The sequence below is a fragment of the Ursus maritimus genome, unplaced genomic scaffold (genome assembly GCF_017311325.1).
Source record: "Ursus maritimus isolate PB19 unplaced genomic scaffold, ASM1731132v1 scaffold_4, whole genome shotgun sequence".
Classification (NCBI taxonomy): domain Eukaryota; kingdom Metazoa; phylum Chordata; class Mammalia; order Carnivora; family Ursidae; genus Ursus; species Ursus maritimus.
Genome location: NW_024426552.1, coordinates 2,156,537 through 2,167,197, shown reverse-complemented (window position 1 = coordinate 2,167,197; position 10,661 = coordinate 2,156,537). Strand labels below are relative to the sequence as shown.

The 10,661-nt window shown below is 64.1% G+C and overlaps 1 protein-coding gene across 1 annotated transcript in view; it reads right to left on the bottom strand.

Annotated features, from left to right (window-relative positions):
• The window catches only part of DNMT3L (DNA methyltransferase 3 like), a 17,481-nt gene extending 7,045 nt beyond the window's left edge, over positions 1 to 10,436 (bottom strand). Inside the window, exons 1-10 of the mRNA XM_040621653.1 lie at positions 10,337 to 10,436; positions 9,771 to 9,860; positions 9,506 to 9,547; positions 8,544 to 8,674; positions 8,352 to 8,464; positions 7,350 to 7,521; positions 4,169 to 4,256; positions 2,989 to 3,077; positions 527 to 602; positions 221 to 259 (exon numbers count right to left, since the gene is read on the bottom strand). Of these exons, the coding sequence (XP_040477587.1) occupies positions 221 to 259; positions 527 to 602; positions 2,989 to 3,077; positions 4,169 to 4,256; positions 7,350 to 7,521; positions 8,352 to 8,464; positions 8,544 to 8,674; positions 9,506 to 9,547; positions 9,771 to 9,860; positions 10,337 to 10,436 (940 nt within the window). The remainder of the gene's footprint in view (positions 1 to 220; positions 260 to 526; positions 603 to 2,988; positions 3,078 to 4,168; positions 4,257 to 7,349; positions 7,522 to 8,351; positions 8,465 to 8,543; positions 8,675 to 9,505; positions 9,548 to 9,770; positions 9,861 to 10,336) is intronic.
• Between the last annotated feature and the right edge of the window lie 225 nt (positions 10,437 to 10,661).

Sequence of the window (10,661 nt, the reverse complement as noted above, 5' to 3'; positions counted from 1 at the left end):
GGGGTGCCTGCGGGAGGGCCACTCTGGTGTGGCTGGCCTGGCCCTGGGCCCCCACCTGCTCCCCAGGGCAGGCCTGTCCCCACCAGAGCGACTGAGCCTCAAGGCCCCAGGGTCAGTGTGGCCCCGAGCACAGTCCCCAGCCTCACCCAACGCCCCGCATTAGGAAGGGACAGAGGCACTTAAAACAACGCAGGGCGAGAGAAGCCCACGGGCAACGTGCCTGTGCGTGTCCTCCCACGCATCTGTCCATGCAGAGCACCTGCGACAAGAACACGGAGCACAGCAGGTGGGGGGCCAGGCAGCTTCCAGGGTGACGGATCCCCCTGCTCCTGGATGCGGCGTGGCTTCCCGTGGGTCAAACCCGCCAAACCGTACTCACCGAGCAGACAGGCTACTCGTGCCAGCGAGGCCTGAGGACAGCTGTTTCTAAGAATGCAGACAGCTGGCGAGTGCCACTGTCCCTCAGGATGCACGAGGGTGTGGGGACGAGAGGGCCCGGGAAGGTGGGCAGGCTGCAGTCTCTTACCCGGAGGGTGGTCACAGGCATGGCCGATGGGGGGTGTGGAGCCGTACACGAGGTCGAACGGGCCCCATCCTTCCACCTGCAGGAGACAGACACACTGCCGATGGCAGCACGGGGACAGCCCTGTCCTGCCACAGGCTCACAGGGGCCACGTGTCCCCACAGCAGCGGGTACCTGGTGTGTCCAGCAGGTGGCTCATGATGAGGCTGAACTCCCCCCCCCAGGGCCCCAGCAGGGCAGTGAGGTCCGTCAGGTCAGACCCACTGCTGTAGTTCTCTCTTGCCACTGGCCTCGGGACATGCGGAGGCCAGCCTCTGTCATCTGTCTCTGAGGGGAGGCTGGCCCTCCATAGGGCGCTTGGGGTCTGAGCTGACCCCTCCGTGCCTTACAGAACCGCCCCTGGGAAGGTCGGCACAGTGACCCTCTGGGACTCACATGGATTTTGTGTGTGCCCCTGACGTGACAGCGGGCAGCCAGAAGCAACCGCTGGGCCACCCCCCTCCCTGCCGGCCATCAGCAGCAGTAAGCCGGTCACTGCAGGCCCATGGAAAAAGACAAAATCCACCCCCACCGCTCACGCCTGAGGGGACAACAGAAGGATGCACTTCAACACAAAGGGACCCACGAGCCCCTCTCCGGGGCCTGAGGGATCCCGCTCATGACAGTTCTAGCCCCTGTCATTCTACTAAAGAAAAAAAGAAATTAAGGAGAGACCCAGATACTGGACCCTGGTTTTCGGACAGCGCCTGCCTCCTGGGCCGTCCCCCGAACAAGGGCCCGCGCGCCTCCTCCAGCCGGTCCCCGTGTCCCCGAGGGCTAATAACGCCAAGGGTGCCCCTGGGGGCGTCTGGGTGCTGGGTGCTGGCCTGGCTGACTGACTGGAGCCAGGGATGGCAGGGGTGTCGGACAGAGGAGAGGGGATAAGGGGCGCCAGGCTCCGAGTGCGGGCTGACAGTCCCAGACGAGCAATGCAACGGTCAGCCGCTGACCCCCCGGAACCCGGTACAGCGAAGCCGCGCACGGAGAAAGACCGAGTCTAAGCGAGAACTCCCAGTCCCCCCCCCCAGCCTCCTGCCGGCCCCTCCCCTCCAGCCTGGAACAGAAACCCACAGGAGTTCACTTTAACTCGCCTGGGAACCCACAGGCGGGAGCAGGTGGGGACAGCAGCTCCCCATCTCCAGGAGGGGCTGCGAACTGAACCGTACAGCCAGTCACAGGCCTCGTGAAAGGAAGCGAGGTCGGAGGGCGGTGTGGGGGCTGAGTGACGCCACGCACACGCGAGCCGCGTTGCTGTAACAGGTATTACTATCAAACAGGAATTACTACCAAAAATGATGCCTCACATCGCTGTTGGTCCTGGGTGTCCCGTGACTCGATGCCAGAGGCCACAGGCTTGCCATAGAAGGCAGGCGCCTTGCTACTGACCGCAGGCTTCACTAGGGAAGGCAGGCATCTGGGAGCCACGGCTAACGGGCAGGGAGACACCCCTGTCCTGTTCCACACCCTGTCTTAGCCTGTGAGCGAGGACTTGGCCCTGGGGGTCTGGGATGAGAATCACAGAGGGGCAGCCTCCAGAATGCCCCACGGTGGCTTGTCTAAAGGGCCGGGGTGAGGGCAGATGTGGGGTCTTGGATGAGGCCCATGGTAATGAAGTCGAAGGGTGTGGGGTTCGGGTGTGCCCCATCCCAGGAAGAGATGTGTGCTGGCTTCAGCACAGGGGGGCCCGGGGCGGGACGAGGCTGAAGGGCTTCCCCAGGCACGGCCAGAGAGGACAGTTAGCCCCTCGGACCATGGGCTCCCTGGCCTGACGGGGAGCAGAGCGGTGAGGCAGGGTGGAGCAGAACCCCCCCATGGGCCCCTCCTGTGGCCAGCCGCCCCCTTCAACAGCCAGCTCTCCCGGCCCCAGACCCTCTGCCCATGGACGATGGGCTCCCATCCCCTCTCCTGCTGGCACAGACCCACAGACCAGGTCCTCCTGCCCCAGGGCCAGCGGAGGCAGCTTCCCAGCCCTTCCTGTCGGCTGCAAGGGGCTCCTGGCCCAGCTGGGTCCTGCTGAGTCATCTTGAGGTACTTCCTCCAAGGCCACTGTCTGGGCCAGCAGGAAACAGCCTTCGAGGGACCGGGAACATTCCATCGCTGTGTTCGGAGGATGCCCCCAAACAGTGACTGGCTGTTCGGTTCAAGACGTTCTTTGGGAGGGAGGGCGGGAGTTAAGCCCGCTGTCTGGGCAGCACTGTCCCCAGTGTTGGGAGTGGCCCCTTGGATTTCAACCCCTCAGCCGGGAAGTTGGGCCCACGGCTCTGCTCTGCGCTGCCAACGTGCGGGACACAAAAACAGCCCTCCCCTCTCTCCCACTGCCTGCGGGGTGCATCCCTGCAAGGCTCCCCGCCCCCGGGTGCCCTGGCTCCTGGGCCCCCGGGGTCTTCTGCACACCCGCGCTCCTGGAGGCACAGGGCAATACTTACGTCCCTCCGCACGACATCTGTGACATCGTCCAAGTGCTTCAGTCGTCCCGGGGCAGAACCATTCTCCAAGAAGCCCAAACTCACGAGCTCTGCATGGGGAGACAGGAGGAGGGCACAGAAGGGCCCACGTTTGACCCCCGCAGAATGAAACGGCCAACGACTGACCAGAAAACATGAGCAAACTCCCTCCGTTTAACCAGGTGACAGGGCCCGAGGATGAAGCGATTTGTGAGGTTACACACCAAGCAAGCCAACTCCACCGCGTATTGATTTAAGAAAGTCAAGGAATTTGTTGCAAAACCAGGCCTTCTGGGGCCGTGGTGTCAGGCTCTGGGTTAGGAAATGCGCCAGGCCGTGGGGTGGAGGCTGATGTCACCCAGCCAGGCTGTGGGACACGTGAGCATGGCTGCAGGAGCCCTGGGCACAGCCTCACAGAGCCCTCGGCCTGGCCTGCGGTGGAAGATGAGTCCAGAAAGGATCTTATTACAAATTAGACCAAGGGCTGCACCGTCCGGGCGGGATGGCCTGGGGCCGTGACTCCTGGCTCCTTTGCTGGGAGGCAGGCCGCTCTGCGTGTCGCAGGCGCCTGGTCCACAGCACAGGTGTCCGTGAGGCTGCCGTGACCACACTGCGCAAGGTCAGAAATGGAGACATCCCCTGATTCCGTTTGGCCAGAGACTAAGACGTGTTCTCACGGATTCTTCTTATGTCTGCTGGGCCCTGAAGAATCCATAGGATTTCCAAAGGCACCAGCAGGCGGGGGTCAGTGCAGGGCCGGTGGGCAGGGGCAGGACACCCGGGGGGGCAGGGGCAGGACACCCAGGCGAGGCTGGAGCGCATCACCATCACCCGCTGGCCTGGGCAAGCTGGGAGGTCTGGATAGAAGACGGGTTGGGGAGCCCTGTGCGGCAGTCAGGCGTGTGGCCGTGTCCGGAGTGGACTTTGGTGTTTGGTGGCCGCGGGCCTGGTCTGCCGCTGGAGGAGGAAGGCCCGGCCCCATGGCCTCACTTGATGGCATTTCACACCCACACTTGCTTCCTGCATGTTCTCTCCAAGGCGGCTCTTCCAAAGGAGTGAGCTCCAGCTGCTCCTGCCCCCACCCTTCCTTCCTGCCTGCCTGCCGCTGTGGCCCTCAGGGACTTGTCCACAGGGCAAGACCCCCAGTCCTCACTACACTCACCTCTCCTGATGTCCCCAAAGAGGGACAGCACCCGGACTGGCTCTCTCTTCCACACGGGCACCGTTTTATATGTCTCCAGGGGATTCTCCTATGAAAAACACAGTTCTCACCGTGACTTGGTTGCAGAGCCCGTGAGGCACCAGGAAAATTCTTTCTGGTCCAGCAGAGGCATTTCCGGACGAGGGAGACCCCCCTGAACGCGTCTTCACAGCAGGCTGGCTGCCCTGCCCACGCGACCCCCCAGGCTGAGGCCTCCAGCCCTGACCGCCACCGGGTCATCTCGAGCACCAAGCACCGGAAAGGCAGGTGCAAGGGGCTTTTCCTGATTGCAGAGGAAGAAAATTCTATCCCGAGAGGAAGCATTTCCTCTGGATTTCTCGGGGGACCTTGAATAGGTATAGCAATGGGATTCCCCGACTCCTGGCCTTCCCCATGTGGGCTCTCGGTGTGGTCTGAGCCGCCTGGCAGCCCTGAGAGCTCCCAGCTGAGGACAAAGGACCGGAGAGACCGTGGAGGACTTCCACCACCTTCTAGGATGCCCGCTTATGAACCAAGCACCGCAGAGCTCCTGCCCCCAGGAGGATGCACATGGGGGTGCCTGGCCTCCCACAAACAGGGCATCGAGCCACCGCTGGGCAGAGACCAGGCCTGAGCAAGAGACCCCGAGCCACGTGGGGAAGAGTCTGCCTATGGCTGGAGCCGATGGCTGGGGAGCTGGCGAGTTCGGAGGTGGGCGTGAGGAGGGCAGCGGGCCCAGCACAGGTGCCACTCTGATGGACCCTGGGGGCAGGCATGGCGCGTCTAGGTCCGTGCTGCAGCAGCGGGGGGTGGGGGGTGGGGTGGTGGTGGTGGTGGAGAGCGCCTTCTATCTGCCCCCCACCCAGCACTGGGCATGAACAGCACTTCCGAACAGCAACTTCATTTCCTTTCTGAGGGAAACTTCCAGCAGCTGGTGAGCAGGGCGTCTGTCTACACTGGGATGGCGTCCACAGGTGGAGCTGGAAAAAGTTCTCTGAGGATCCCATGCACCTCCTTTTCCAAAATGCACCATAAAGGCACATCGGCCACAGGGCAGAAGCTGTCCAGGCTCCCGGCCCCTGCCAGGCAGAAGCCGGGCCCACGCCTGTGCCCAGGTGGCCAGCAAGGCCGTGCAGTGTGGACAGCCCAGCACGCCCCGGAGAGAGGCAAGCACGTGGAGGTGGGGAGGCACCCCAGGGTCAGCACACCTGCTGGCACCCCAGCCCCGCCAGTGAGATGCTGGGAGGGCAGCGGGCAGCCCTCTCACCCCACCTGCCTCCACCACACAGCAGCCCCCCCCCAATCTTGCTGGGTGAGGGGAAGACTCTGCTTAAGCTCCAGAAGGAGCAGGAGGCTGGGGGGAGCAGGAGGCTGAGGGGGAGCGGGAGGCTGAGGGAAGCTGGAGGCTGAGGGGAGCGGGAGGCTGAGGGGAGCGGGAGGCTGAGGGGGAGAGGGAGGCTGGGGGGAGCTGGAGGCTGAGGGGAGCGGGAGGCTGAGGGGAGCGGGAGGCTGAAGGGGAGCGGGAGGCTGAGGGGAGCTGGAGGCTGAGGGGAGCGGGAGGCTGAGGGGAGCTGGAGGCTGAGGGGAGCTGGAGGCTGAGGGGAGCTGGAGGCTGAGGGGAGCGGGAGGCTGAGGGGAGCTGGAGGCTGAGGGGAGCGGGAGGCTGAGGGGAGCTGGAGGCTGAGGGGAGCGGGAGGCTGAGGGGAGCTGGAGGCTGAGGGGAGCGGGAGGCTGAGGGGAGCTGGAGGCTGAGGGGAGCGGGAGGCTGAGGGGAGCTGGAGGCTGAGGGGAGCGGGAGGCTGAGGGGAGCTGGAGGCTGAGGGGAGCGGGAGGCTGAGGGGAGCTGGAGGCTGAGGGGAGCGGGAGGCTGAGGGGAGCTGGAGGCTGAGGGGAGCGGGAGGCTGAGGGGAGCTGGAGGCTGAGGGGAGCGGGAGGCTGAGGGGAGCTGGAGGCTGAGGGGAGCGGGAGGCTGAGGGGAGCTGGAGGCTGAGGGGAGCTGGAGGCTGAGGGGAGCTGGAGGCTGAGGGGAGCGGGAGGCTGAGGGGAGAGGGAGGCTGAGGGGAGCGGGAGGCTGAGGGGAGCTGGAGGCTGAGGGGGAGAGGGAGGCTGGGGGGAGCTGGAGGCTGAGGGGGAGCGGGAGGCTGGGGGGAGCTGGAGGCTGAGGGGAGTTGGAGGCTGAGGGGGAGAGGAAGGCTGAGGGGAGCTGGAGGCTGAGGGGAGTTGGGGGCTGGGGGGAGCTGGAGGCTGAGGGGGAGTGGGAGGCTGAGAGGGAGGGGAGCCTGAGAGGTGGAGGGGGCTCCGGGTTTTGCCAGGGTACAGGTCCCTTGCTGTCCCTGTTTGCTCAGCCAGGGCGACCACTCTGTCTTCGCTTCCTGGGCCCGCCGCCACACCGGACAGAAACTGCGGCTGACAACCCCTCTGGAGGGTTACTCTGGAGGCCAGAAGTCCCCAGTGCAGACGCGGCGGCCGGGCTCCCTCCGGGACTCTGAGGGAGGGTGTTCCTGCCTTGCCCAGCGTCCCTGTGCCTGCCTGCAGTCCTGGGGCTCCTTGGCTTGCAGACAGCCGGCCGACCTCTCTCCAGCGGTCGTGTTGCCGGCTGCCCTCTGGGCGTCTCCATCCCTCTCCTCGCTCCTCTGACACCTGTCATTGCCTTACAGGTGCTCCCACTCTCCAAAGCTAAACCTCGGGGCAAAGACCCCAGCTCCCACCTGGGCCGCATTCACAGGTTCCCCGGGTTAGGACTTGGAGGGCGTAGCTCAGCCCCGTGATGAACCCGTGGCTCCTGCCTAGCTCACGCTCCTGGCCTCTACCCTGCAGAGGTCCCGCGGCCGTGCCCCATCTGTGCCCACTGCCTCCCCTTTGCTGGACGTGGGGGCACACCTCTGCTGAGCCCCGCTCCCACCTGCGGCAAATGCCTCAGGCCTGGCTGCCAGACCACGGTCATTTTCCAGAACCAGACCGTCTGGAGGAGCGTGCCCTCAGAGGGGAAAATGAGGCAAGCGCATTTGCGGAAAAGCCTTAGTTGCATCATCAGCTATCAGAGCATCAGGCTGGTCTGCAACCGGTAGCAGAGGAAGCGGACAGTCAGCGCCCCAGTGCCTCGCCCGCCCATCCTGGGTCCTGGAAGCCCAGCCGCCCTCCCCCGCCCTCCCCCGCCCCTCACCGACTCCCGGTCACAGAAGGCCTTCAGGCAGCCGCGCCACTTCCTCCGTCTCTGCAGGAGCCCGCTGCGGGGGAAGGGCAGGCACAGGAAGCACACCCAGTTACTCAGGGCCTGAGCTTTCCCCGAGGTTCCGGGGCCGACCAGGGTGTCCACACACTCGAAGCAGTAGCATCTAGAGTCAAACAGAGTCACAGTCACCGCGGTGGCGTTCCGTCGGCCACCAGGCAGCGGAGAGACTGCTCCGTTCGTAGTGAGAGATGGAAGCCACTCTCAAGCTCGCGGGGAAAAGACTCACCCCGCCTGGGGCAGGGGTGAGGGTGAGCTGTCACCTGGGAAGCGGGATGCTAGTCCCTCTTAGGGACCTAGAGCGACAGGAAGGAGCATTTGCAGAAGGCAGCGAGGTGGGGGGAGATTTGCAGGCAAAGACAGATTCCAAAGAATCCGCTAAGCCTCCGGTCTTCCCCCACCTGCGGAGCCTGTGGGCATTAGGGTGTCCCGCCAAGCTCCAGTGCAAGGAGACCAGCAGGGGAGCAGGTCTGGGGAGGAGGAAGACGGAAGTACAATGATGGCCCAGAGAGACGGAGGGAGAGGACCACAGCTGGAGTTCAGGCTGCCCTGTGTGGCCCGGCCCTGACCGCCAGCCCCCGGGGAGCGGGCTTTGCGTCACTTCCCCCGCTCATGACTGAGACAGCCACATGCTTTGGCCCCGACAATAATACAGAGAAAAATCAGGAACGCAAATCTTCTGACGGCCCACCTCCCCCATGTCAAGGCTCCACACCAACCAAAATACTGGGGGTGGAAATAGAAATCATCTTTGGGGGGAAATCCCCCCACACTGTGGGCTGAGGCACCCAGAGGCTGGGGGAGCCCTAGATGGTGGGCAGGGGCTCCTTTGCCTGTACTGACCCCCAGCCCCCAGCCCCCCCCGTGCCCCCCCCCCACAGAGCCCTCCCCCGCGGTGCCCCCCCCGCCGGGCCGGGCCGGCGCCCCTGGTCCCACCGGGTGCAGTCGGGGTTTTCGCAGATGAGCAGCGTCTCTCCCGCACAGCAGATGGAGCAGTAGGACTGGTACCCGTCGTCGTCATACAGGAAGAGACAGTCCAGAAACTTGTCCTTGGCGAGGGGCAGAGCCAGGCTGGCACCCCCTCTGCCCCGAGGCCTCCAGCTAGCCACCCCTCAGCGCCCTGCTCACCTTGCACGGAGCGCACATGCCCCCCTCAAACAGAGGGTGCTGCGTGTGCACCCGGAGGCTCCCGCAGCAGATGCACACGTCTGACGTGTCCCACGCGCACCAGGAGTCGGGCCGCCGCAAACAGACGCAGACTCAGCCAGGGACGCAACAGCAGAAGGGCAAGACCCGCGACAGAACGGAGCGCGACAGAACGGAGCGTGACAGAACGTGGCGGGGAAACACGAAGGATCAAAGCAAAGGGGAAGGTATCTCGGGATCTCCTGTTCCCGGGTCAGAAGACTGAGCCTGGTGACAGCGCCAGGGCTCCCCGGCTGGTCTACAGACCCCCCTCAAAATCCCAGATGGCTTTTCAGGTTTGGGGTTTTTTGGGTTTTTTTGCAAACATTGATAAACTGGGGCAGATGAGGGGTGCCTGGGTGGCTCTTTTGGGTAAGTGACCGACTCTTGATTTTGACTTGGGTCGGGTCACGGTCTCAGAGTCCTGGGCCGAGCTCCACCTCGGGCTCTGTGCTGGGGCGGAGTCCACTTCAGAGTCTCTCTCCTTCTCTCCGCCCCTCCCCCCGCCCCCTCACCCCTCCCTGCACTCATTCTCTCTCTCTCAAATAAATGAATCCTTAAAAAATGCATATGGAAATGCAAGGGATGGAGAACAGACAAATCCACAGAAAAACAGCAGGTTGCTTAATGCTGAAAAGGGGAGGCGGTGGCCGGGGTGGGGTCCCGGGTTTCTTTTTGGGTGATGAAAAGGTCCTAAAATTAGACTGTGGTGAAGGTTGTGTAACTCTGTGACTGTCCTGGGAGATACTAAAGTGAAGCCTCGGGGACACTGGGGTGGGTGCGGGGAGACGAGCAGGGACCCCACAGCAGCCTTCTCCGGGGCCTTCTCCGGGGCCAGGAGGCTGCGTAAGGCCGAGCAGGGCTGGTGAGAGCGGCTGACCCCCCCTTCCCGGGCCAGGGCTCACCTTCTATGTCTCTCTGGTTAACCTTGACTTCATAGGCAAGATCTGGAAAAGGAAACAAGAAGGGGACTCTTCCCTCTCCTGCCTTCCTCTCATGTAAACATGGCCAAGCGTCACAGGGTGACCTGACGTCACAGGAGCTGGGGGGGGGGGGCTTCATGCCCTTGCCGAGGAGTGTGAATATTCCAGAGGCCTGGGACCTTAGACATGGCCCAGGCCTGGGGCTGGCATCCTAAGTGATGGACCCAGTACTCGAATGAGCCCTCACCTCTGCGGGGCCCGGGGGAGGCCGGTGCTGACAGGTCGCTGGAGCCCACCAGGATGACATCCGTGCTGTGCTCTTCGTCCGGCTCCAGGACTGGGACAACCACACAGAGACCCCACCAGGAGATAGGATGGGTATGAACAGAGGGAGACAATGGCCAGTGAGCCTCTGCCTGGGAACCCTGGCTCCCAGCACGGGGAATGCACCCGACCACCCAGCTTGGGCCCCACCCACCTCGTATGGTGACCCCTGCCCCTCCTGACCCAGCATCCAGGGCCAGGACAACCTGTGCTGAGTGCCAGTCTCGCCAGGAGGCTCGGTGTGTTCCCTGTGGCATGTCCCTCCCCGCCCAGGGCCTCTGCCACAGTGCCGGGTCGGTGGGCTTCTTTCCACAAAGGGGAGGGCAAGAGACCTTAGGTGGGGTGGAGGGGCCCAGGTCCACCCATGGCTGTGAGTCCGTCCGACACCCCCATGCTCTCTCCTCCCACAGTGTCCCCCAGACCCCAGCCTGTGCTGTCCCCAGATGACACTGCAAGTGCAGGAGGCCGGGAGAAGTAGAAAGGGCTCACGGATTTCACAGGTGGCCTGCCAGGGCCCCTCGTCCAGCGGGTCAGGGTCTGAGCGGTCCAGGGTCTCCACACTCAGGGTCCCCGTGGGTGAGAGGGCCATGAAACCCGGACAAGGGGCTTCCCAGAAACCAGTAGGAGATGCGTGGGGTGGAAGAACTGGGGGCCAAAAGTGTAGACCCGCAGAAGAGCACTGGGGTGGGGGGTGCGCAGGGGGTGCGCAGGGTTCGCGCAGGGTTCCCGCGTGACGTGCGGGGGCGGGAAGGGGAGGGGGAGGGGCGAGGAAGCCCTCACTGCCAGGGGGTGTTGGGTGGAAGGGTGAAGGGCT